Source organism: Gadus chalcogrammus, chromosome 11 (assembly GCF_026213295.1).
Source record: "Gadus chalcogrammus isolate NIFS_2021 chromosome 11, NIFS_Gcha_1.0, whole genome shotgun sequence".
NCBI classification, from domain to species: domain Eukaryota; kingdom Metazoa; phylum Chordata; class Actinopteri; order Gadiformes; family Gadidae; genus Gadus; species Gadus chalcogrammus.
Window position 1 is genome coordinate 17016878 of NC_079422.1, and position 26321 is coordinate 17043198.

Sequence of the window (26321 nt, forward strand, 5' to 3'; positions counted from 1 at the left end):
ATCTTCATATCCTTATTTGCAAATAAGGATATGAAGATGTCCGAACTAAACCAAGCAATGTGACATATTTTGGTAGTGTTTTGACTGTGCTGCTGTTTCTTAAAACATCTTAAAAAGGGAAAAGTAGGACCGATTTGGATGGATTCTGCTGAGCAGCGTTAGGGTTAGCAATACAATGTACAATGTTTGAAGGTGTTGCATTTTAGTTAACTTTAATGGGTATGGGATTTGCGAAACGCCAGCAGATTTTGAAAATACACAACTCAAATGGTCCTACCCCCTCTCCTTCAACGCCGACTCTGACTCCACCCATTCCAAGTACATGGACGCGCAATCATGCACGAGCGTGAACACAGATGCGCGAGAGCGAGGCAGGCTAGCGTAGGTTGGAGATTAGGGTTGTCTTCTAGTGCTAGGTCAAAATGTGGATTAGCTAGTTAGCTAGCTCCAGTAGCTACCGCAGGATAACAAACAAACAGAAGCTTGCACTGGGTCACGAGCTTTGAGTACGTGCACAAAGGGGTCACGCGCGGGGGGAGTGGGAGTGCAGTACGACCGTTTGATTGACATACTTACTGTCCAATGCCACTCGGTAGTTCTGGAAATCATTGGCTGTGTTTTTGAGCCCTGCCTGTTCCACAGATGATTGGCTTGTTTAATTTTCATGTCAGTACTTCTAACTCAGTGGCTGTAAGTGGGTTATGATAAGGATTTCAGGGTAATTTTGCAAAAATGGCCCAAAAAGAGAATTTCCATCCCCAACCTTTAACTACCCAATGAAATGCACCTTTATTTTGGGTACATTTTCATTGATGAAATCAACTCAATTTGATTGTACTGTCACTTTGCAAACAGTTTCAGGGAAACGCAGTAATAGTACTTGTTTAAGTAGCCGTTATGGACGAGGCAGCTGTGGGGGGTATAGTGGGGGTACAGAGAGAGAGCCAGGGGGGGGATACGTACGTCAGCTAGTCGGCTGACCGTGGTGGTCAGCAGGTGGAGGGTATCGTCACACATGCTCCTCAACGCCTCGTTAGACACCTCTTCTGGATCAGTGGGCTTTGGGCCACGCTAACACACACACACACACACACACACACACACACACACACACACACACACACACACACACACACACACACACACACACACACACACACACACACACACACACACACACACACGAAAAACATATGTTTTATGTTATATTTGTATATGTTCAATTTAATTTATTTACATATATTTCAGTACAAGATAAGCCTTTCTTATACGGATGAAAGGTGACATCGACGCGGATGCAGAGTTGGACTAGCTCTGCATTATTCTGAGAAGCAGACAAATCTGCAAGCTCATGTTTTACTGCTCTGGCATATGCATCTGGCCACGCCCTGACACGATGACTGAACAGAAGATTCAAAGCCTTGAAACATTTTAATTAACAACCAGGATGGCTGCCACTGATGTGGCACACATTTCAGTGCTCTGATTGGTTAAAGGTCTACCCAATTGCGTCCATAGGCATTTTGATGGGCGCACGTTGATAACGCCGCTTTGAAATCAGAGAAGAACGGTTCCAGAGTAGTATGCGTTTGCAAATGATCGAGTGATTTCAGTGCTCCCGCTCCACAATATTAGCATATGCTACACGTGAACCTCCTAAGATGGCACAATTTGATTGGTTCACTATCTCGTGATAGTGAGCAATATCCCATGATTGAGATCTCAAACTCGGGACATCGTTTTCTAATGGGGACGGTCGTCTCATAAATAAACCGCTAATAAAAACGGATAAATCCCGGCAAAAAGTGTTGTCTTGTTTATTTTTGGAGTGTTCACGTGTAGTATATACTAAAACAATTATTCAATAATGGTTAAATAGTAGGCAGTAATAGAAGCCAACTCCAATGTTTCAGAGCGTTATCAAACACGTCCGCCCTACAGACGTGGTGTGCGTGTGTGGGGGGTGGCACCTGGTACGTGTCCGGCAGCGCGCAGTGCTGCACGATGAAGCGCACCAGAAGCTCTCCGCCCTCCAGCTCCAGGTATCCATGGTGGGCCATGGCACTGATGACCTGCACCACTCGCCTCTTCACCTGGGGGACCGACCACACACACACACACACACACACACACACACACACACACACACACACACACACACACACACACACACACACACACACACACACACACACACACACACACACACACACACACACACACACACACCAACATAGATAGAGACCACACACAGATGAGTATGCTTCTTTTCAAAGGAAACAACAGGAGGATGAGGAAGAAAAAAACAGCGAGATGTCAAGAATGACCCAAGAAGCTACGAGCACATTTCCCTGATGTGTTGAGCAAACTTTGGCTGTAAGCTATAACTGATAACAGCTACTGAAATCACAGCAGGTCACTGGATTGACCCATATCGCCTCCACTTTTCTTTATCCTGCACTGAAGCACATTAAACCATTCTAGGCCCTCAGTTATCAGTGGGAATCAAATACTGTCTCACAGAGACATGGCCACGGAACGACCTCTCCTGTATACGCTAGCTTTTCTGCTACTGCTGTTAAAATAAGCATAACCTCCTGAATTTCCTAAAAAATGTCTGTTTTATCTTATCTTATGTTAAAATGGAGAAAATGGATGGTTAGCATATTTAATAGGCTTAGTTAATAAGTTAAACTGAACCTTATTGCTGTGGTCGGCCATTGGTTGTCTAATGCTGGCCAGGATGAGAAGCTTCTTAGTTTCCATCATGGCAGCTGAAAAACACACACAATCAAACACACGCATACAAAGTCATATGTGCAGAATAATTAATCAATGAGTTCATGTGCACCGTAAGATTATTATTATTAACAAATCTAACAAAAGTTACGAAGGTGTCAAAAGCTGGGTTCGCAAAGATTCTGCCTTTGGCAAAGATATGCAAACTTCATATCCAGTAATCGCAAAGGTCGAAAAGTAAACACGGATAATCTGTGTGAGCCAGTATGTGAGTAAGCGTGCGTGTGTGCGTGTGTGCGTGTGTGCGTGTGTGCACGTGTGTGTGTGTGTGTGTCTTGGAGCATGTGACCAGTACTTAAAGTAAAACACCGTTTCACTGTTGAGCTATTTTCTCTTATTAAAAGCAGGATCTACCATTGCTCCAGGATCACTCTAAATTAGGGTCATCAAATAAAAAGTTTAACAAATGGTCACAGATATGACCAAATACTATGATATTGGAAATGAATGCTTCCAGCTAACAAGTGACACACTACTGGGTTGTTGCGAAGGAGCAGTGTATTCTGGGTAAAATGTGATTCATTAGAGTGAGGGTAGTCCTACCCATAGTCCAACATAGTTCAATGGAACAAAGTGGGTGGGTGTTTGTGTGTGTGTGTACGTTGAGCGTGCGAGCGAGCGTGCGTGCGTGCGTGCGAGTATGCTCACTGCTGGAGTTGATGAGGTGTCGTAGGACAGCCAGGGAACCCATTCTATTCCTCTCGTTGTTATTCTCCAGCTTCTGTAGAACCGAGAGCACCAGCTTGTCTGGGAAAGCGTTGGCTACAAGAGACAAGGGAGGGGACAAGAGGAAGAGGAGAACCACAACGATGAGACGACAAATAGAGGTAAAGTGCGAGGATGTTTGAGGGTGACAACATCATTGTCCTAAGAATAACGACTGTGTTTTCTAGTATCTGGTTTCAAACACCATTATTATTCCGTTTAAAGATAGTTCCCATGATTCTCTTTGAAAGCTTTGCATCATGGCTGTGTCCGAAGAGTGATATGATTTTGTCTTTCGCTTTATTGTGTCACTTTTGTTCTAGCTGAAAAACTAGATCTGGAATCTAGAGAAAAGAAATTCCAGATTCATGCCAAATTTTAACAAAATCTGACGCTTAAGAAGCAAGTATTAATATTGAATGGTCTTTCAATCTGCCCTGATTTTAGTTTAACGAAGGCCAAATTAATTTGAAAGATTCGCTGGAAGTTGAATATTGTATCATTCCCTTTATCATGGTTTTTATAGATAAAACACAAGACTCAAATATTGTATGTTAACATAACTATGCATGTAGTTTTGCTCCACAAAGGAGTATCTGTTCCTCTTTCCCTCTAATCTTGTGGGAGTCTGGCGGTCCTGGCTCCAAGTCGGGCCTAACTGTGTTAACCCTGCCTTGACCAGCGATTAATCACAGCGAGTGGATTCCTACACGGTGACATTCCAGTCAATTAAAAAAATCACATGATATTCCCATCACACGTTCAGGGGAAGAAATAGACTTGATGAAGATGTGTTGCTAAAGAACCATGTTCAGCAGAGTCGGTTGACTAACAACCGACAGAAAATATCAAAAAATAAGATACAGGACATAACGTAGATGAGGAAAGAGATGGATGCAACAGATGGAGTCACAAAAATATTTACACACACACACACACACACACACACACACACCGACACCCACACCCACACCCACACACACACACACACACACACACACACACACACAAACACGTACCTAGCAGGCTGAAGCAGCGCAGCACCTCGTTGTGGTTCTTGACGGTGGGGGGGTTACTGTAGTCCACAGGACTGCACACCTGGGGGCAGAACACAGGTCACATGACTCTTCTGATGCCCCCGTACAGCAGGGCTTGGTAAGCGAACACAGCTGAACTTCGTAGATATGTTTGTAGTCTTTGAGCTTGATTTGATATTCTAATTTATGTATAAGATATAGCTGAAAATGATGCAAAATTTGGTTCCTCATAACCTAGTGAGATCCTTTGGTTGATTCAATGTGTTTCGTAAAAAATACTTTTTTTAGTTGTACAAGGACATGTTAGAAAATAAGAATGAAATATTGTAAATTATTCAAAAAACTTGAAACTTGATTTTTACAAAGTGATTTGTAAGCTTATTTTGAAAGATACTCTACAAACAAACATTTTTAATATCATAGTTTTGCTGTCACCATTCATTGAAATCATTATCATTGAAAAACACTAGAGCCATGAGTCATCAACCATCTCTTGGATGACAGATTGCTGGTCCAGCCAGCGCACTGTTGACATATGGTCGTCATGGTGATATTGCGGAAGCTCTCAGGTGACTCAACCACATGACAAGTGACTACCCGAGAACTCACAGCACAAGAAAGCTGTAGTGTAATGTTGAATGACAAACCATATGACTTTAAAAAAAAACTAGGCTGCAGGAATGGAAGACTCTGTGATTAACCGTGCCATTCATTTTGAGTGAGTGAGTGAGTGAGTGAGTGAGTGAGTGAGTGAGTGAGTGAGTGAGTGAGTGAGTGAGTGAGTGAGTGAGTGAGTGAGTGAGTGAGTGAGTGAGTGAGTGAGTGAGTGAGTGAGTGAGTGAGTGAGTGAGTGAGTGAGTGAGTGAGAGTAGAGAGAGAGTGAGTGAGTGGGTGAGTGTGTGAGTGAGTGTGTGATTGAGTGAGTGAGTGAGTGAGTGAGTGTGTGAGTGTGTGAGTGAGTGAGTGAGTGAGTGTGTGATACAGGAGGACATGTTCTTACTTGATGGTGCAGGGCAGACAGGAGACTATCCAGTTGTGTCTCCAACACTCGGCTGCCCATGTTGACAGAGGCATCAATCACCTGGCACAGACTCTGCCGGGAGGACCAAAACATGACTTTTAATGTACTTTCAACACCATTATCACAGGGAGGATTTTTGTTTCACAATAAAAAATGTATAATTTGATAAATAAATAATTATATATATTTTTTGTGCTTACAATAGAATCATACTATATTGATAAGGGTTGTGCAAATGTGTTAATATAGATAGAAACTATATGCAAAAAAAACGTAAACATATTGTAAGGATATGGGTGGGCTTCTCATAATAGTAATGCCATATTGACGGTCAAAGATAAAATATATCAATCGGGTTAAAGTAATGTACAGCACTAACAATAACTGACAGTTTGTCCTTCAACTCTCCTTCAGTTCTTAACGGTTCAGAACCAAGACGGCCGCAAGGTGAATGCGGCCCACGATGGCTCACCTTGCTGATGATGAAATGCTCGTTGTTCTTCTTGTACATGGACAGCAGAGCCGGGAGGAGCCGGGGAATCTGCTCCTCCAGTTTGTCACTGGCCATGAGGTGGCTCATGGGGCCCACGGCCTCGGCCACCGTCAGCCTGAGCTGGAACACACAGAGGTCAAACAGAGGACATCGGTCAGGCCGGCCGCTACCACCAACTACACTGAGGGCAAGACTAGTTCATGGTCAAATTAAAAAAAAAAACGCAGCAGGATAGGAACGCACAAACAGGACTGTATGCATAACAGTCAGCAGATGAGATAAAGAGCTCCAAATAAAGTTAGTATAAGAATATGAGATAAGAATATAAGACTACCATTTACAACAAACAGACCAGAAATACACAGTGTTCCAAAAACCCATTAAAATGTGTCCCAGACACACATACAATCATAACACACACACTGATCCCAACGGACCAGGTTCAAGGGCTGAACTTTAAATAGATGAAGAGTGTGTTTCACCCTTCCACGACTATTTTACCTCTGGTGGAGCCAGTTTACCTTGTTATAGCTAAAATGGACAATGGAGTCAACCGACTTAAGGGAGGGACCAATCCACTTCCAGTGGATGTTCCTGTGTTTACACCAGGTGTTACCGCATTCCAACTCACACACAATGTTGAGCAAGACACCAACCCTGAAAGAGGACAGGAAGAGAGACTAGGAGAGTAACTGTGTGCGTTGGTGCGTGATTAGGCAATAATAAGGTTCCTGCTGTCACTCATGCCGCATAAAAGGCATATTTGATTGGTTTCTTCAACCGTAGTGAAAATTACTTGGGAATGTCCCTTGCCTTTCCTATTATTTGGTAGTTTATCTAAGGAGCTAAGTACTGGGGTTGAGGGATATTCATTCTTCATCATCAAGGTTTATAGTTCAGCCTCTTTGCACACATATGAACCACAAAACCATTCAGGTCTGCATTTGATACAACTCTGATAAACCATTGGAAAATCATCCAACACATTGAGGTACACTGTGATGAATACGATAATCATGGGAATGGAAAAACCCCAAGACTGTGCAAGTAGTAACTCATTTGCCATTCATTCTGACGTCAAAAAAATCCTAGATGCACGGATGCATTCAAAACCTTCGTGGTGTCATGGTACCATCGTTTCAAACACGGTACTAATGCAAATGCATTAGTAGATCAACGGCAGATGGATATCGGAGCGTGCTTTCAAAGTCTTGTGACCGGCCATCGGTCTAGTAGTCACATGGTGATACCATGTTACTCCCTCGGTATGCAGCATTTACCACACGTGAATCACACGGTCTCACCTTGGACTCCCGGCTCTGGAGCCAGCCGTTGAAGAGGATATCATAGGCGGCGTAGATCTCACTGGAGAAGGTGTCCTTCCTGACCGTGGGGTCCGGGGCCTTGTCTAGGTTGGCCAGGTACTCCAGGATGCTGTCGCTAAAATGAGACAGGGCTGTGGCAGGACGGAGGAGAGACAGAAGAGGGGATGAACAGCTGGGGTTATGTGGGCAAAGTCTCAGAGGGCAGAAACTGTCAGCAACTGTTGTAGCTGTTGTTTACAGTTTTTGCAGCTAATGCCGCGTTTCCACTGCAGTGTGAGGAACGGATCGGATCGCAAAGGTGCGGTAGGGAGGGGGCGGCATAGCCCAGCTCAGTTCAGAGGTCGCGTTTCCACTGCCGACAGTACCCTTTGTGGTAGGCCGGATGACGATCGCCGCGGCAGCTACGTAAACATCGTAAACAACGTCTTCCTCCCCAAGAATGCAGACGAACGTCTCCACCTCCTTGTTCGCCCAAGCAAGCGTTTTACGCGACATGTTAATTGTAAAGAATAATACCTCGAGGCTACTGTTTGTTTGTTTTTATCCCCGCGTCACCCGGAAGTGATGATTCTGTCGACCAATCAACGGAGGGGGTGTGTAGCTAGAATTTCCTGGGACCCCTTCAGGCGTCTCGTCTCGTTTTCAGTACCCCAACGGAGGAGTCCTGAAAACGAGGCCAAAACGGGTACGGCTAAGTCCGGGTCACGCCCACTTTTGGCGGTGGAAACGCGACCCGATCCGCACCTTTGCGATCCGATCCGTTCCGCACCCTGCAGTGGAAACGCGCCATAAGAAAACCGTAGCTGCGAATCGAGCCACAAGAGGTGGCGAATGGAAAAAAGGTACATAGTGCAGGTTTAGATGTTACAAAACACAGCAAAGAGATCTTTCTATGTTTTCACATTGCAAGTTAAATCGAATTCAAACAAAAAAAAGGAATTGGATTTAACTGTAAACCTATGTATACCTGAAGAGAAGACCCACTTCATGTTGTCCTGCCTGGCCATGCTAAGCATCGGCAACATGGTTCCAAGGATGGCATTGAGAAAGGGCACCATCCCATACACTGTAAAACACAAACCAAGAGATAAATACAATATCCATAGACACAGGGACTCCAGAAGGTTGGACAAATGATGCAAGTACTATACATATTATTTTATGTTTTATGTTAGATATAAAAGAGGTGTCCTGTTATACAAAATGAAGTCTAGATCGTTCTGAAGGAGCGGTCCAGCTGTCTCTGTGAATGAGTGTATTCATGCGAGTTGGGATACTTGCCATTAGAATCTGAGAGGTTCGCTAGTGTCTGAACCACAAAGAAATGTGGTAAGATCCCTGGCTGAAACTTGGTCAGGATCTCCTCCATGATGTCATTGATGTACTTGTTGCCCACGGCAACCAGGATATTACTAGCTGCCTGCTGCCAGTCAGGGGTTACTTCCTGAGTGAACCGAGAAATTAGAAAAGGGTTGGCATTGCAACACACACACACAACCAATGCACACAACTAGTCCCTTTACAGGATGATTAAAAAACACACCCACTGGTATCTAGAAGAAATATATTTCACTTCAAAAGGCTGTAAAAGTTTATATTTGATCGATTTCACAGGAGTGGCGATGCACATACACAATTTAGGGTCCTAATTGCTTTATCATTCTACTGAAAAAAAATGTAATCTCTTCTTGGCATCACATGACACTTAATCCAGCCACGGAAAACAGCCACGACCTGTGTCTCACCATAGGCCAAGCTGTCCAATGAACTCGATGGTAGTGTTTGTTGTACTCCGACATTAACATTGCCATCAAAACAATGCAGGGCTGGGTACCTTGGAGCGGGTCATCTCGTCGGAGGCCAGGGAGATGATGCTCTTTATCCTGGGGTAGCCGATGTCCTCTAGCCTGTCGGCAGCGATGAGCTCGATGGTCTGCAGGATCACCACGCGGTGACTCACCACCAGCTACAGCAGAGGAACGCAGCACAGCGGAGGATACATCAGTGCGCTGGGCAGGCAGAAACACACTGGACTGTCTTTGGCCCACAGCCAATACGGATTTGTTCTGAAGACGGACTCGCCACTACCTTTTTTCCGATATTGATTTTCTTCAGTTCATAAAATATGAATAATTACAACAGCCTTCAAATATAAACTGTATATTCAAATATAAACTGTTACATTTTATGAGCAACATAATGTACATCAGACTGACAGATAATACATATATTATTTATATATGCACACGCACACGCACACACACACACCCACAAAGTAAGGCTTATGTAAAGTAGGTGAGCGGTGTTTGACAAAAGATCAGCTGTGAACATTGAGCACAATGACATTGGTCAAAGAATCATCCCGCTAGTGTAACACATATAATTCTGTAATGAAACATCCCACGTTTTAGGCCTAGGGCTTCAGAAAACCACCACAGGGACAAGCCCTAAAAAAATGGATCGGAGGAGGTGAAAAAGTTGGTGACCACTGGCCACTTTAAGGCTAGGCGTGTACAAGTAGCATCTTGCAGATTCACATTGAATTAACAAATGATCAATGACCTTAACTGTCAGCATTCAACTCAGGTCAATAGAAATAAAGAATAAAGCTCCATTATAGGAATCATGGCTACTGTGAACCGCAATATGATCGGTTGTGTTTTCTTTATTATGAAGTATTTTAACAGATCGGTACCAGCTCATTTACTGGAGAGAAAATTATCTAAATTATACGCCTAGGCATAAAAATGACAGTATATCACACGTGTAGTTTACTGGGCAACAGATGTTACTTCTATGCTGTATTTCTATGACTAATGTTGCCAAACAATCATCTGATCCAACACAAGACACTCAGATGTGAGACTATGACAAGAAGTCTCTGCATCATGGTGAGTGTGTGGCCAGATGGTGACATCAAGACTTTCACTTGACTGTTTCATCTGCTTCAAGGTGAATAGTCCAACCGCCCTGCTACGTCCTGGGTGCTTGTTTACGAATCCTACTATGGCCACGCCAAGACCCGCCCTACACTGTCTGTGATTGGCCGGGTTGCATGCAACTCAACTGAACGCTTTAGAACTCTACGGTACCCTCGCTGTGAGCATTCAAAAGCGTCACAAAATAACCCTAAACCTAACCCTAACCCTAACCCCTAACCCCTAACCCTATCCCTTACCCAAACCATAGCAGCTAATTTCAAGCCAGTAAAATCGCAGTTGTCTAATCCATAGACAGTAGAATCAAAGATAGGGGTGACTCGTGTGACGGACCAATCAGAAATAGAGAAGGGCGTGTCTTATCAGGATATTGGCATGGCCATAGTAGGATTCGTAATTTCGCGTCCAGGGTAGCCACAACGCTAGGTTGGCCTCAATGCTCAACTCCACAGCAATACATGAGCAACGCTGAATCTCATTATGTGTTGAGTGCAATATTGCTCCACCAACACAAGGTCCTCTGATCCTGCTCGTCAGGAATTATTTTGTGAACCGAGCCCAAATCAAATCAACACCAAAAGTTAAGACAGTCAGACAAACAAACTTGGCCCTACCTGAACAGTAGACCCTATACATTATAATACCCTAATAAAGCTAATATGTGTTGAAATATGATCAAAATCCACTCTAAGGCCTTGCATCTATGTGTCAACAACACTGAGGCATGGCAGTGTGGTTATAATTGTTGATCTTATCATTAACTGCAAGGACAAAAGGGAAGCGTAGAGTACCAAAAACGATGGTCAACACACAACAGCAGTCATTTACTCACCATAACTTCTGGAGGAAATGAAATTAGCAGAAATCCACAGCTTTTGAATGAAATAGTACTTCCTTTTATTGAATTTAACTACCCATTCTAACGAGAGCTTGCAGTACTTCGCCAAAGTGTTTGGTGTACATAGATTGGTTTAAAGCTAACAGTTGAGTAACCATTAGGAGGGCCGTTCAGTAGCACCAAGATGCAAGACAGAGCCAAATGTTCCTCCTAACACTTTGTCTTACCTTGGGGTGTTTCAGCAGATAGTCCTGGCACATGGCCAACACTCTGTCCGGCTGTTGCTTCCCCAAGGTCAGGACAGACTTCCTCACCTGCTCCTGGACCTCTGCGTCTTTGTCGTTGGCTCCGTCCAGTAGAGCCAGCGTCACCTCTGGAATGAGGGCCATAAGTTATATCGATGGACACTTTACACATATTCTAGATTTTCATAAAATACCAGGTCAGGGATCAACCTTGAACATTTAAAAGTACTCTATATGAAAGTTTTGTATTTGTTATATTTTTTGTGTGACATTCCACCATATAGAGAAGAATCAAGAGAGTTGTGGTACAGTAAAATATATCCAAACCTAGCCTAATGGAAACTTTGATTTGCCATGTCTTGCATGAGAACAGATCCGAACACAAAAATGTTTCTCCATAATTACGAATCCTTTTCACGATTTCTTACTAAACACATTATCATCAAATCCAATACATACTACGTAATTAAAAAATGGAAAATAGGATACAATTCAACACAGTGCGAGGCAGGGGCAAACAACACCCAAGTGTGTATCTTGGGTGTTGTTTGCCCCCTCGCACACAGTGCGAGGGGAGAAAAGATACTACAGCCTGACTGGGATTTCAGACATGTAAGGGAGTTCCCTTTGTAACACATGCGTTCTTGAGGTGAACATAAAGTGTGCATCGCAACATGCACTCACAGTCTCCCTGGGCTGTATGGCCAATTAAATAAGAAATTCCTGAAACATTCATTCATGGGCTTGAAGGTGTCCATGTAGAATCAATGCACTGGTCCGAAAGGGTGCATATCAACGGAGAATGGTTGAAAAAAAAGACCCATTCAAACATGTGAGAGATAGGGCTTGAGTTTTTTAAGGTTCAATATAGCCCTGGGGAAAGGACTAGGGAATGTCATATGCCATTTTGCTACAGCTTAATGTGACCGTGTTAACCCAGTTAAGACTGTAACTGTGTTACAGCATCATAGCAGCGTACAGGACCAAGGAAACAAAAAAAAAGACATGCATGCCATACATTATGAAGTAATGGTGTGATCAGCGATCGATAATGGCATATCCTGGGTACCAATCCCAATGGCTTGTCTCTGAAGCCCATGTGGAGGAGATGCATTACGATTATTCCTATAGCCATAGAACTTAGTGCCCTTTTCAAATATATTGATATATATTTTCTTTGATAGATTGTATTCAGGTCAATAGGGAAACAACCCACTTCGCCAAGAAATCTTTATATTTTTCCCACATCTCACCTTGACAACATCCCTGAATGCAAACCGCTCGGACATATTACTTTTTATTAAGCCTTAGTCTCAAAGAAAGTCCCAACGATACAATTGTATAATTACTCACGTTCCACATCTGTCTCGTCCATGGTGTCTGAGAGAAAAGATGGATGGCTGAGGATGGACTGGCCTCTTAGGACAGACGGCTTGGGAAGATCACAGGACCTGTATTTAATACATATGCATACATAAAAATGCCTATGAACAATAAAAAAAACAATTCACGCTTAGTCTGATTGATTATCATTTTGACTTCATGTTGTACTTTGATGCACAAGGAATGACCTGTAGCTTGGGATTTATTTTGACTATTCGTTATTTTATCTTGAGAAATATTCAAATCTTATGAATTGAATGTCCACAGTATAGTTCAGCCTGGCCTGGTTGGTATAACCACAAGGAATAACACTGAATTAATTCATTGTTTTTTGATTGATGATGAATACAATTAGATATTGTAGTAACTTACACAGTACACACATACACATACACTACAATATCTTAGAAACAAGTCACCCGACATGCAACAACAAGGTCAGGTGATTTGCATTTAGGTAAGTTAAAGATCTGCAATTCATGTTGCAGAAACAATGTTATCATGAAACCTATCATACCACCCCATCCACTATCACACTGAGCTCAAGAGCATAACAGACAAGATGCAAGACAATCGTTAAGTTGATCAGTTCACATAAGTCCATTCACGTCTTGCAACATATCTGCCGTCGTAAATGGTCCGATGACACATCGTCCAGCGTTGGGTTTAACAAGGTCTCTGCTGGACCTAGCAAACACAGTCCATGATATCAGCAGCATTGGCTACGGAAGACCTAGCATCGTTTTAGCACAGATACAAAATAAAACACAGAAAGCCACCACGTTGACAATGTCCTACCAATCGCTTGTGGGCTTCCACAACACATACACAAACACACACACCTTAGAGAAGGTAACCCTTTCCCAGCGTTAGGTTGTCGCTCGGCGTAAGCGGTGTCGTCCAGCAGTACACTGACGGGTCCTCTGCGTACCCGCTGCTCGTCGCAGGTGTAAACAAGCTGGGTCATGTGCCTCGAGTCAGCAGGAAGGCATCAAGCCGAGGGCCCGCCCACCGCTCAAGCGGAGGCCCGCCCACTCAGCACAGAACTGACAGGCATAGAGCGGGTAGTCATAGAGCGGGTAGTCCACCATTAACTTCAACTATATTATGTTAATTTCTGTTCAACAGTGAAGAGGATAAGGGAGAGAAGAGTCTAACAGTAGGCTCTCTAGATCTGCTAGGACGGTTCATGTTGAAGCTTTTTGTGTTTCAAAGACTTCAATATTATAGGGTTTGGAATAGTAATATTCATTATCTGAGCAAAATGACTCGTTTTTTTTTTTTTTTTTTTTTTTATTTCTGAAACATATGAAGCTGTAAAAAAGATGTGTATTTACAAGCCATTCAGGCCTACAATGTTCAAGGCAATAATAGTAAATTATTCAATTGCTAAAATAGAACGTCATCAGGGCACATTCATCTTTAAATATGTTGAGCTGCAATAACATTGCATTGCAAATCAAAAGCAACAGGTTCAGCTTTTACAAACAAAAAATGTTTTTTTGGACATGATCCAAATTGTTATGCACCTTTTAGTGTAATGATATGAAATATTGGTATGGAAAGAAACATAACATCACATCACTTCAATGTAAGATAATTCTGTTCTATATTAGCTAACTGTTGCAAGAACAACAGAAAAGTCAGAAACCCATCTGAAAGATCGTAATCCTGCAGGATCAGAAACAGTCAATAAATAAATTGTTTTGTTATGTATAAACATATACAATAGACAGCCTTTTTTGCTTTTGTTCAAATGCATGATTCATGTATTTTAAAAGCCCGGGTTTCAATAAAACCACATATCATTCATGCCCACTGTTGAAAAAGTTCCGTCAAGAGTGCAAGAATTGAATAGAGTGAGGTGATGTGAGGTTATGTGAGGCCGCTTTGTGAACTACAGCTCTTCGCTGCTCTCGACGCATAGGGACCCCCCCCGTCACAATCGCTCAGGACCCCCCCGTCAACAATCGCTCCGGACCCCCCCCCCCCGTCAACAAACTGCCGCAGGGGGGCCCATCAGTAGCTATAGTATAGGGGCCCAGGATTTGGTGCTACGGCCCTGGTGATGTGGAGCAGAGAGATCGCCATCTCTGTGCCGAGTTCCAAGTGCGGGTGTGGTGACGTATATCATATGCGTCGAGAGCAGCGAAGAGCTGAAGTTCACAAAGCGGCCTCACATAAAACCTAAAATTATCAAACTTCTTCACGAAAATTTTTAGTTTCTTTTGCATGAAAAATTATCATTTAAATCCACAAAGAACTATGTGTAATCCAGGGCATATAAAGACTGGGACCAGAAAATAAGAAAAAAAATTCCATTGACTCCCATTCTAATTTTCCTCGCCCAGAGGTCCCACGAGGGGTCTACCGGAAGGGACGTACTGACGAGCGATGTTATGTCCTGTGGCCAACCTCACGCTTCTGTGGTTGGTATGTCTCCAAAGTGTTTCCTGAAAGAGAGAAATTATATCATCACATCATCATCAACATCATCAGTAGTAGTAGTAGTATGAATTGTGGTAGTAACAGTATTAGTTATGATATTATCTGCAGCATGAGGTATGAGTATGCCCGCATGCAGCTTTCTTAATGGTAAGAAAGAAATATTAAAACCAGAGAGACAGCACGTGCTATACATTATAGACTGGGTGGGTTAGGGGCATAGACCAACGTAAGACATACATAGACAACATAAAGATTGACTGCTCTGACCCATTGCTTTCAACGTGAAAGCTGGGATTTTGATAAAAAAAAGCCCTCCTCTTTATTTTATAGAAAATATAGATAATATTGTGGAGTGTGTGTCGATAATGGCTTGATATAGCAGCCTCACTTTGCCCGAGTCAGACTGATTGGACTCTGGTGCTGGATGAGGCTCCACATCTGTTGCATTGAGCAATCCATGCGCACAAGTTAAGCCAGCCATCAGCACACGCACTCCAGAACACACACTAAACTAGATGGAGTTTGGCAGCCACCTAAGCGGCCTGTAGCAATAGCCATAGGGGAGATGAAAGGGCTCCTCCCAAACACAAGAGTTGTGTAGCCAAAACCAACCCAAGAATTAGGAGGGGGCTAATCTTTATTCAGTGTCATCATATCCCGTCATTCTCTATGACTTTGGTGTTTTGTTTATTCTGTCATATTTGTGAACGATCGCCTTACTCGTTTTTGGTGAGGGGGGCTTTGTCGCAGGTGATCTCATTCTTCAGCTTCCCCTCTGATTGTTGCTGGTGTATGCTGCCTCTTGGAGTGTCAAGACCCTTTAAATTCAGATCACTGCACACATATGCACACACAAACACACACACATGTACACAGGACAGACATTCACACACACACACACACACACACACACACACACACACACACACACACACCACACACACACACACACACACACACACACACACACACACACACACACACACACACACACACACACACTTCTGTGTTAATGTACTGATGAGGACAATGAAGTGAGGTAAATGGGTGTCAAAATCGACTCAGTTGTTCCTCGGCTGAAAGATGTTTACGCATCTTATTGTATTTATTGCAAGCCAGACATGTGTCCAAAGCCCCCTTCGCCCTATCCTGTGATCATTCATCAAACACAGAGACTGATGAACACATACCCATTAGTTCCCTCTTCCATTGTCTTGTGGCCTGGGGTCTTTCGACCAAACACTTTAGTGGCGATGAACATCAGAAGACCACAGTTATTGGTGTAGCAACAGGTGGCATCCACCACAAGCAACAGCACCAAGAAGATCACCATAACGATGGCCACCACGCCCCCTTTGGTCATGCCTGCTGCTTAGGCCACATGAAACGAAACAAATGGGAGGGAAGAGAATAACATTAAATAAATATGAGACACTGGACATTTTGTGTATTGGCTTAAGTTGACGTCAAATTGATCACCTAAAGTGGCCAGCATACTAAAAACAATGTACTGTCACAATGTATTTGGCTAGTTATGATGGCCCAATGATGCAGTAGTGGGGACGTACCTGCAACCAAATGGCATTTGGACCAATTGAAAGTAGGGCGAATGATGAAAAATTAAGGTTGTGCTAAGCTTCCACACATTGCAACATATAAAACCTGTAAACTCATATTTGACTTTAGTATATGCTACACGTGAACCTCCTAAGATGGCGCAATTTGATTGATATCTCAAACTCTGGATTTTGTTTTCATCGGGGAGCGCGCGTGACGGTCTTCTCATCATGCTAATAAAAACAAATAAAATGCTATTAAAAACAAATCAGCAAATAAAAAGTCTTATCTTGTTTATTTTTGGAGCGTTCACGTGAAGTATATACGAAAACAATTATTCACCTCAGGTCTCTGTTGTAATTGTCAATTATCTCTTGTCTAAAGTTAGTGTCTTTATTCTTTGAAACGTTGGGTTTGGGGGTGAGTACGTCCACGCACCGGGCTGCTTCGAGACACTGAAGCTCAGCTCAGCGGGCATGGAGGAGCCGTTTGCATTGACAGCCTTGACTTCAATGCGATAGTCTTCCCCGAACGCCAGGTCTGAGAGGGCGATGACGGGTGTGTCGGCGGGCCGCTGCTCCTCCTTCCATCCGGCTCCTTCTTTCTCCTGCATACCGCACAGGGGTGAAGGATTCAAATGATTATACTTTGACAGAAGGAAGCAGCCTCAAAAGGAGGGAAACAGACTAAAGAATATAAACATGGAAGAAAGAGGGTGGGAAATTATAAATGCGTACATTTATGATGATCTGGAAGCACTTAGGGAATGTTCCATGGTTGCATGGTACGGTTAGCTTATAGCCAGAGTTAGGCAGAGTGAATGACGGAGATCGACGGAGATCATCGGTGTTGTTCATGTGTGCAAGTGTGTTCATGGTAAGTTGGCAACTGTCACAAGACATACATTGCTTGAATAACAATTAAAAGAACATCCCCATCAATTCTCTAAGTCGATAAGCATGACTTAATTCATGACTACCATGTCCAGTTTTGCTGTTGTTACGTGTTAGCTGAGAGTGAAAGGGATTTAAAGGATAACTACAAATAACCAATGTTAGGGAAATGTGTTTGTTTTGTTGCGCGTTTTGGGATTTTTTTTAATATATATATATCGGCATATCGGATTTTTAAATCACAAAATATTCGTATCGGTATCGGCCTTAAAAATTATATATCGGTCGGGCTCAGACCTACATTTTACAGTAGTTTAAAAAAGGAGAGACCCTGAACGCAGTAATAATCAGAGCTTCCCATCCAAAAGTGCAACTGAAGCCGTACCTCTCTGTATCGTACTGTATAGTGCAGGAGAGGAGAGCTGCCTCTGACCAGCTGGGCCACAGGGACAGAGAGGGCGTTCCCGTCTATCTTCATCCCATCTGATGAAAGAACAGGGCGGTCCGGCTCGCCTAAGACCACGACCATGGGGAGGAAGATAATAAAAGGAACATTTAAAACACTATTTACAAGTAACCTCCATGAAACGTTCTTCAAGGAAGGGTATACAATAGTTCCTCTGGACATTCTTTTCAAAACAGTGAGGATGTATTAGCTGAATATCTGAGACATGAATGAAAATAGAGAGAGAGAGAGAGAGAGCTTGTTTATAGTAAGACCTACCTTCTGCAAAAGTGATGCCAATTGGATGTGATGACATCACAGGCATCAGTGTCAGGTAGACAGGGGATGGTGTTATAACAGGACGTTGGTGCGATGACAGAAGGAAATGGGTAATGGTGAATGCATGTCATTTATGTAACATACCCCCACCAACATATTATTAAGAGTTTATGGGTCAATCAATATTCAACGTTGATGATAAAAACTGGTTATATTTTTCCATTCTTCACAATAGATATTTGTATTTGGAGTTATTACGTAAAAACGATTTGATGGTAGTCAGCACTTACGGATGCCCTGGCTTCGTACTTCCTGCGTGGTTGAATACTGTCCCAGGCCAACAGAGTTCATGGCGGCCAGGCGAACGGTGTAGGTGGTGTAGGGGGTGAGGGAAGGTATAGCGAGGGGATCTGAAAGCACAGCATGCACGCACATGCACACACATTAGCACCCATAACATACTAATGATGGGTCCCTTCATGTACCAGGGCAAACATAGCAGACTTAAAGTACTGAAGATAACACACATTGACCATGGATATGACAGTAGCAGAATCCTAGCTCTGGTGACACATAACTATTTTGGTTATTGTTGACTGAGCCTTACCTGAGACCGGGACACTAATCTCCTCCCACTTTTCAGCTGAGCCCCGCCTCCACTGCAGAACAAAGCTGCTGATTGGTGTGCCCCCACTGATGGGCTGGGATTTGAGGGAAAAGACCAATGAGGTGGCTCTTGGAGTGACAGACACTTCTTGAGGAGGGCCTGGTTGAGCTGGGAAGTTTGATTGGTGGATACAAGACGTTGGTCACTATCTTCACTATTATTGAGTGTTCTACAACACTATGGAATTTATGCAAGGTATTTTAAGCTGGTAACGGATGAACTGTTTACAAAACCGGAAGGATGGTATCTTGTGACTTTAAATGCTTATCAATCATCAAATATTATATAATACGCCAATTTTTCGGTCATCTAAGCAGATATCAAGCACAGACACACACACACACACACACACACGCACGCACGCACGCGCACGCACGCACACGCACACACACACACACACACACACACACACATGCATACATATATAATATATACACTTACTGAGCACTGCAACATCTCTTGATGCATTGCCTGATGCGCTGACAGCCATGCAGGAATACAGACCGCCATCAGAGGGCGCCACCTCCGCGATTGTCAGCACACCGTCCCGAACATGCACTCTACCAGACGAGTCCTGACAGAGACAGCCAGTAAATCGTATCAGTCAATCAATATCTGAGTGATAATCAATTGCCATGCACATTGTCTACAGTGTAAAGTACAGGGTCAGTGTCTTCATCTGTGTTTGGTCCTCATCTTAACCACATCATCTGTTTAATGCCATCCACCTCATTGTTTTGAAGGTAAATTGCTTGCTTGCAATATTGGTAGGCTACGCCAAATCAGGTGGTTCTAGCGCCTTTCTGGTCGTCACTTTGCGAGATGACATGCACTTATTTATTTATTTATTTGACCATTCTCGTCATCTGGAGACATTGACAGATATACAGTGGCGTGGCATATTTAATATATATATATATTTTTTAAATAAATAAATAATAAGTATGAAATTTGACTACAAACCCAATGCATTTACATTATGAAAGAATTAAAAAAAGTTAACGTTGATTCATTCGATATAAGAAGTGTGTGTGTGTGTGTGTGTGTGTGTGTGTGTGTGTGTGTGTGTGTGTGTGTGTGTGTGTGTGTGTGTGTGTGTGTGTGTGTGTGTGTGTGTGTGTTAGTGTGTGTGTTTGTGATTCCTCACCATATTGTTCCTGCTCTGCTTGTGGATCCAGTAGAGCTGTGGAAACGGATGACCGGTGACATTGCAGGACAGCGACACGTTGGAGCCCAACGACACCTTCTCCTCCTTCGCCCTTACATATACCTCTGGGGCCTCTGTTTAATTACACACGCACACACACACACACACACACACACACACACACACACACACACACACACACACACACACACACACACACACACACACACACACACACACACACGCACACACATTATTCCTTGGTTTGGCCTTAATAATAATATGCACTTCAATGCAACTGAGTGACTTATTAATTCCTACTTTAGTAACGTAAACTATGGCTAAGTATTGCAACTCAACACAGGGCACCAATTAGTCATTTAGAAAATGCAATTCTGATGTTTCACCAGAAGGGATGCTGTGTCAGTGATATGATCTGACTATTTTTTACCGTAGGCCTACACCCTTTTTCAACTTCTTGGTTGAGTGAACCAAACTGACTGTGATCGCATTTGAAGAGTTATTTACTGTTCCAAATTTGTAGGGTCTCATTTGTGATTTTAGGTGCATTGGCAAAATGGCAAAATATTATTTTCCCAGATGTTTTTGAATTGTTGTACTTGTAAATGACATTCAATGTACATGTAACACGTGAATACTCTCCCCTTTCATGGGAATAGCCTCAACATGTTGACTGTTAGCTGTGAAAGTACAACACACAGGCGGAACCCACCGGAGACGTGCAGCTCAATGGTGCCGGTGCTCTCTCCGATCTTGTTGCGGGCCGTGCAGATGTACTCCCCGTAGTCTGCCCTGCTCACAGCGCAGATGGTCAGCTCGCTCCGGTCCGAGTTGAACTGATAACGCGCAAGGTCAGAATGTACTGGCCTGCGTAAAGACAGTGAGAGATTGAGTGGTGTTGTCTTTTCTTTTTTTCCACAAATATGCTACCAAAAACATTTGCTAAGAAGGAACATCTGAATACATTGTCAAAATATTTATCGTCAAAATAATTCCACCAAACTTCTCCCCCTTTTGCCCTCAGCTGAATGATTTTAATTGCAATTGTATCATGAAAGGTATCTAGTATTGCAATCTTCGCCCTTTCTTATTATATTTTCTGTTCTAGTCTATTGAGTTTTGTTTATGAAATAGTGGAATGAATATTTTATCCAGCTTGCCTCTAAACAAATTCACCAACACTATCTAAAAAACATCATCAAAGTTAGTTTATTAGGTGTCACCTAAGGGACAACTAATAAACAAACTAAAAAGCGAACCTTTCCATTCTGTCATCTACATCTTTAACAATAAGGAGAGGAGAGAGGAAGGAGCCAGGAAAGAGGGAGGTAGGAAGGGTGAGAGGGTGAGGGCAGACTTCTCATTCTCCGCAACATTAACAAAATGATTAAGCAAATCTGCAGGAAGTAACCTTATGTTTGTCTCAAGTTCAAGCACACACACATGCCAACATAACACACACACCACTGCCAACACCCCCCTCCCCCCTTTACCCCTTACTCCACAAACACACACACACACACACACACACACACACACTTACGTGATCCAAGAGATGTTTGGTGTAGGTTGTCCGTCCACCAAACACAGTAAGGAGATGTTGTTATCTGCTCCAGCCATTACTTTCTTTATCTTCTCCTTTAGGGTCACCGTTGGTGGGGCTGAAAAAGGATAATTCAGTGAGCATCCAAAATGTTGATTTTACTATTGAAAGTACCATTAAAGTTATTTCACAATGACACCCATGTTCCTAAAACATTGCAAATTAGGAAATACTTGAGGAATTGCCTGCCACACTTACAGCTGCATTGAAGCATGTGCATGACTTGTATGACACCATTTTCAAAGTGCAAAATAAGCTGTATATCGATGTTCACCTCAAATAAAGACATCCGGAATTGTGTTTGGGTTTTAAGGAATGAACACAAACACAATTGATTGTAATCATTATTAATTACTCAGATTGAATACATGCATGGCTATATGAGTACTGCACTGCCATGGCCTAATTTCAACATTTGAATCCTAACTCATATATGAACGTAAAGCGATCCCCTACTGAGCTCTAGTCATCTGTGCTGTTCTAAAGATACAGATTACTTTATTGCTCCTTGAATGATGAATTATTAAAAATTAATTTATAATTTCACTCCCAGAGTCTTCCTTCGAGGTAACAAGACCAGCCTTTGGGTGGTCCATAACCTTTAGACTCTAGAAATGTGTGTGAAATGTGTGAAACAAGGACTTACCGTTGACCACCACAGAGATCTGCTTATTCTGCTTAATGGGTCTTCCTCTGATCGTGGCCTGACAGGTGTATGTGCCCGCGTCATCTTTCCTCACGTTCTTAATGCGGAGTGAGTTGTCCTGCAAGCGCGTTACACGGTCTCCCTCTTTGACAGCCGGTAGCACAGACATAGAGAAAGAGAAGTACAAACGGAAAAGTGAGGAACTAGGGTTGAAACAAAAGAGAAACAGACACATTTAGATTCAAAGTCCACCTCCTTGTTAAGGAAGCTTTTTATTTCAGAGATGCAAGTGGAGCTAGAAGAAGGGCAAGCACTGCAGAGCTGTGAGGTTCAAGTTCTACCTTCTGAGATAAAGTGCCAGTTATGGCATTTCACATGGAGTCTTGCAAAAATAGCAATTGCTGCTAACCCTAACCATAACCCTAAACCTAGCTCAGATACCAACTCTAGAAACGAGAACCAAGCTGTAAAGCTTAATAGGAATAATAAGAAACTCTAACCCTTCTACCAAATTCAAAAACCATAGACCAAACCCTAAAACCTATCACTAATAGGACACCCTCAATTTAACAACAAAGCCAAAACCAAAAAGCAAACCCTTATAGGAAACCCTAATAATTAAGAAACCAGAAACCCCATGCTAAACCCAACCCTTACTCAAGAACCAAACTTTCAAAGGTAACTTAAAAAGGAACCCTCACCCTTATACTAAACTGTAGAAAAGAAAAACAAACCCTAAAACCAAACTCGTGGAAATATGTAGTCTCTGTCATTGGCCAATGATTAGTCCAACAAGTACATTGGGAAATGTATATTTTTGATCACATAGCAAATTAACCAACCATACAAAATAGATTTATCTTTATCTTGTGGTGTGTTCCTGAATCCTCGGACGCCAGCCTTCCGAGTTGCAATTTTGACGTCATTTTCCGGTCTCGGAGCATTTAAAGCGTTCCTGTTCTTCTTTGTGATCGTGTCATGAAGGACCCGGGAAACATAGATACGCTCCCGTTTATTGTTAGCTACATTAGGCTCTTTAGCAAACCAGCCCGAATACAACCAACACAACTTTACATTGTATTTCATGCACAGCAAGACAATGCTGTGCAATGCATAAATTGGTTACCGGAATAAAGTAGCAATGTAATCAAGTGTGTAAGAGCATTTAAAAGCGACATTAAAATGACCAACGTGGTACAAATACAAAGAAAATAAATCTCTTCACGGGCACAGCCATTTTTGTTGAGAGCGTCATCACTGCTCTCGGTCTACTCTCAGAATTCCGAGAGATGAAGACAAAGAGGGGGTGTGCGTCCGGGAAATGCCGCAAGAAATCTGGAAGATTTCCCGACTTCCGACTCGGAAGGCTGGCATCCGAGGATTCAGGAACACACCTTTAGGTTATCCTCAGCAGCCCCTAGTCAGCATCCACGCTTTACAGCCTAAGACCAAGCCAGGCTGCCAGGCAACACCGAGCAAAGGCACTACGGCACAGACCCTGCCCCGGTCTAACCCTCGTAACCAAAGTACGACGCTGGTCCTACCTTGAGAAGAGATCCCCTGCTCGTCCCGCAACCAGCGTACATCCACTTTTGGCCGGCCGGATGCCAGGCAGGGCACCATGCCATCTTGTCCTATCAGGAACTCATGGTACACCTGGGTGGCACCGAAGGACGGACCATCTGGAAAGCAGCATTGCGAAACATTACCTCAGTGCCTAACCCCACCACCTATCTGGTATCCTGGTTCATCCAGAACTTGCAGACCTGATTTCACGTAAGGCTTTTGATTTGTTGAATCATGCACGATAAGTACTGTGACGTTCGGGGGGAAACAATCATAGATCAACCAAACAATCAAGTGTAGTCAAATCTATAATCATAGAGTAATATCTGCAACTCAATCTGATACACCCACTATTTTCACTAAGCACTGTGTGTGTGTGTGTGTGCGTGCGTGCGTGCGTGCGTGCGTGCATGCGTGCGTGCGTGCGTGCGTGCGTGCGTGCGTGCGTGCGTGCGTGCGTGCGTGCGTGTGTGTGTGTGTGCGTGCGCGTGAGTGGGTCTTTCACAGTCTGTTGCATGTGTATACATAACTGTTCATGGGCCCTTGGGTGCGTCTGCCTGATCTCCGGTCTCACCGTAAACGTATATATTTGTACTGGTCCGACCATCTGGATCTCCGTTATCAAATGTGCACAGGCAGGTGTAGCTGCCCGCGTCCTCCAACGTGGCATTCTGGATTTCCAGCTTGGAGGACACCTCATCAATTTTGGAAACCCTTTCCTCATCATCGATATCCTTGCCGTCCTTCTGCCAGGTGATATCTCCCTCACCACCGGCTGTCAGGAAGAAAAAAACACAAGGGTGTTCTACAGCAGCGACAGACTTGCGGTCCGTCAAATGATTGCCTGGTCGACGTTGCGTTGTCGTGATACATAAGTGACACCAGCAAGAAAGGTCAGACCTCAATAAAGTCAATGATGACATCATCTCTCATCAATATCCACCGATCATAAAGTACTATGGCTATATATTGTGGTATGCCAGAGATGGGGCGGCCCCATTTTAGCCACGGATGCACAGAAGTTTTGAACCTTATTTTACATTAAGATCGACATTTTGGGCACTGGATACATGCACACCACAAGAACGCAAGCAAATATCATATTGTTAATGAAATAAAAGGGTATTTCTAATATGGGAGGGAGCTTACCTTTACACAGAAGCATATATTTTACTCCGATTTCAATGTCAGATTTGGTGTAAATTATATCCATTTCGGCTGCTGCATACAGAGGGAAGAGGGGGACAAAGCATCAGTGCTAGCTTATGCACAAGAAAGTATTTTTACTGCAAAACAGGAAGAAATGGTCAGTCCCACAGGAAGAAGGTCATATAGTGAAAGATATATATCCTCATAGATATCCTCTCTACCTACCCTTTGTTGAGCTGAGGTTAGCCAAAACCCGATTCTTCAAATCAAACCTTTATTTTCTGATTAGGGAAATTTCTTATACTTAAACTGCCATTTTATGCCGGAATTCGACATTTTTCATACACAATGTGGCACTTGTTACTTTAACTTTGAGCTTTTTGATCAAAGTTTGATCAAGTTTAGGTTAAATTTGGCTACACAAAATATGTTAGTTATGAACATTGAAAGCATCAAAGAGTAGCCTTTCCAAATTACGAATACACCTGCGAGCATCTTATCTATTGGAAGCAATTTATCCTTCCATAAACATATCATAAAAAATCATAATGTCATGCCGATTTCCATTCTTACCTGTTCCAGACATTTGCCCCAATACAAGCAAAACTGTCATCCTCAGCACAAGAGTGGATTGGTGCATCATCTTCAACTGGCCTAGTTATTTATTCATCAATCTATCTATCACTTCAATCTTTTCAAATCTAAAATCAACACAAAATAAAAAATGAATGCTGTGGAGAAAATTCAAAATGCTAATGGCAATAAGTTAATAATGGGCCAAGTAGTCCCGTATCCTATGTGCTGGATGAAGAGGGTCTGGCAGCAATGTGTCTGGTCAGAAAAACGGTGGTCGTTGCTACTGCAGCCACTCAGCTCTTCAGAAGGAACACACAGCCACACAGGGGTTTTTATAGGGGCTCGACAGGACTGAGGAGATGACCAGGATGACATGAAGGGAGGTCTGAGATGGGCGAGGGAGGATGAGTTAGAGTGTGTGAGAGAGAGAGAGAGAGAGAGAGAGAGAGAGAGAGAGAGAGAGAGAGAGAGAGAGAGAGAGAGAGAGAGTGAGTGAGACAGTGAGTGAGTGAGACAGTGAGTGAGTGAGTGAGTGAGTG

The 26321-nt window shown here is 43.1% G+C and overlaps 2 protein-coding genes across 3 annotated transcripts in view; both read right to left on the reverse strand.

Annotated features, from left to right (window-relative positions):
- Window positions 1–13791, reverse strand: part of mroh1 (maestro heat-like repeat family member 1) — a 37963-nt gene extending 24172 nt beyond the window's left edge. For both annotated transcript variants that reach the window (XM_056601618.1, XM_056601617.1), the window contains exons 1-14: window positions 13628–13791; window positions 12756–12853; window positions 11385–11530; window positions 9215–9346; window positions 8662–8824; window positions 8348–8446; window positions 7360–7511; window positions 6035–6175; window positions 5542–5634; window positions 4524–4602; window positions 3448–3561; window positions 2701–2774; window positions 1971–2093; window positions 964–1071 (exon numbers count right to left, since the gene is read on the reverse strand). In XM_056601618.1, coding sequence (XP_056457593.1) covers window positions 964–1071; window positions 1971–2093; window positions 2701–2774; window positions 3448–3561; window positions 4524–4602; window positions 5542–5634; window positions 6035–6175; window positions 7360–7511; window positions 8348–8446; window positions 8662–8824; window positions 9215–9346; window positions 11385–11530; window positions 12756–12853; window positions 13628–13752 — 1647 coding nt within the window. In that variant the 5' untranslated portion in view covers window positions 13753–13791. The remainder of the gene's footprint in view (window positions 1–963; window positions 1072–1970; window positions 2094–2700; window positions 2775–3447; window positions 3562–4523; window positions 4603–5541; window positions 5635–6034; window positions 6176–7359; window positions 7512–8347; window positions 8447–8661; window positions 8825–9214; window positions 9347–11384; window positions 11531–12755; window positions 12854–13627) is intronic.
- Window positions 13792–14751: 960 nt separating this feature from the next.
- Window positions 14752–26074, reverse strand: ncam3 (neural cell adhesion molecule 3). The gene is made up of 16 exons (XM_056602899.1): window positions 25780–26074; window positions 25207–25278; window positions 24632–24832; window positions 24036–24173; window positions 22492–22635; window positions 21786–21903; window positions 20955–21109; window positions 20222–20355; window positions 19516–19648; window positions 19015–19182; window positions 18698–18817; window positions 18069–18196; window positions 17229–17397; window positions 16424–16601; window positions 15954–16067; window positions 14752–15238 (listed from the first exon to the last, which is right to left on the reverse strand). Exons 1-16 carry the CDS (start codon window positions 25847–25849, stop codon window positions 15202–15204), a joined length of 2079 nt encoding a protein of 692 aa, XP_056458874.1. The 5' UTR covers window positions 25850–26074; the 3' UTR covers window positions 14752–15201.
- Window positions 26075–26321: the final 247 nt, after the last annotated feature.

Bases quoted from the DNA above. Each gene is read 5' to 3' on its own strand.
- ncam3 (XM_056602899.1), bottom strand. From the start codon at position 25,849: ATGATGCACCAATCCACTCTTGTGCTGAGGATGACAGTTTTGCTTGTA. The intron at 19,649-20,221 runs GTGAGGAATCAC...TGTCTCTGTCAG, and splicing joins AGCAGAGCAGGAACAATATG to GACTCGTCTGGTAGAGTGCA. The intron at 18,197-18,697 runs GTAAGTGCTGAC...TCGTGGTCTTAG, and splicing joins AGTACGAAGCCAGGGCATCC to GCGAGCCGGACCGCCCTGTT.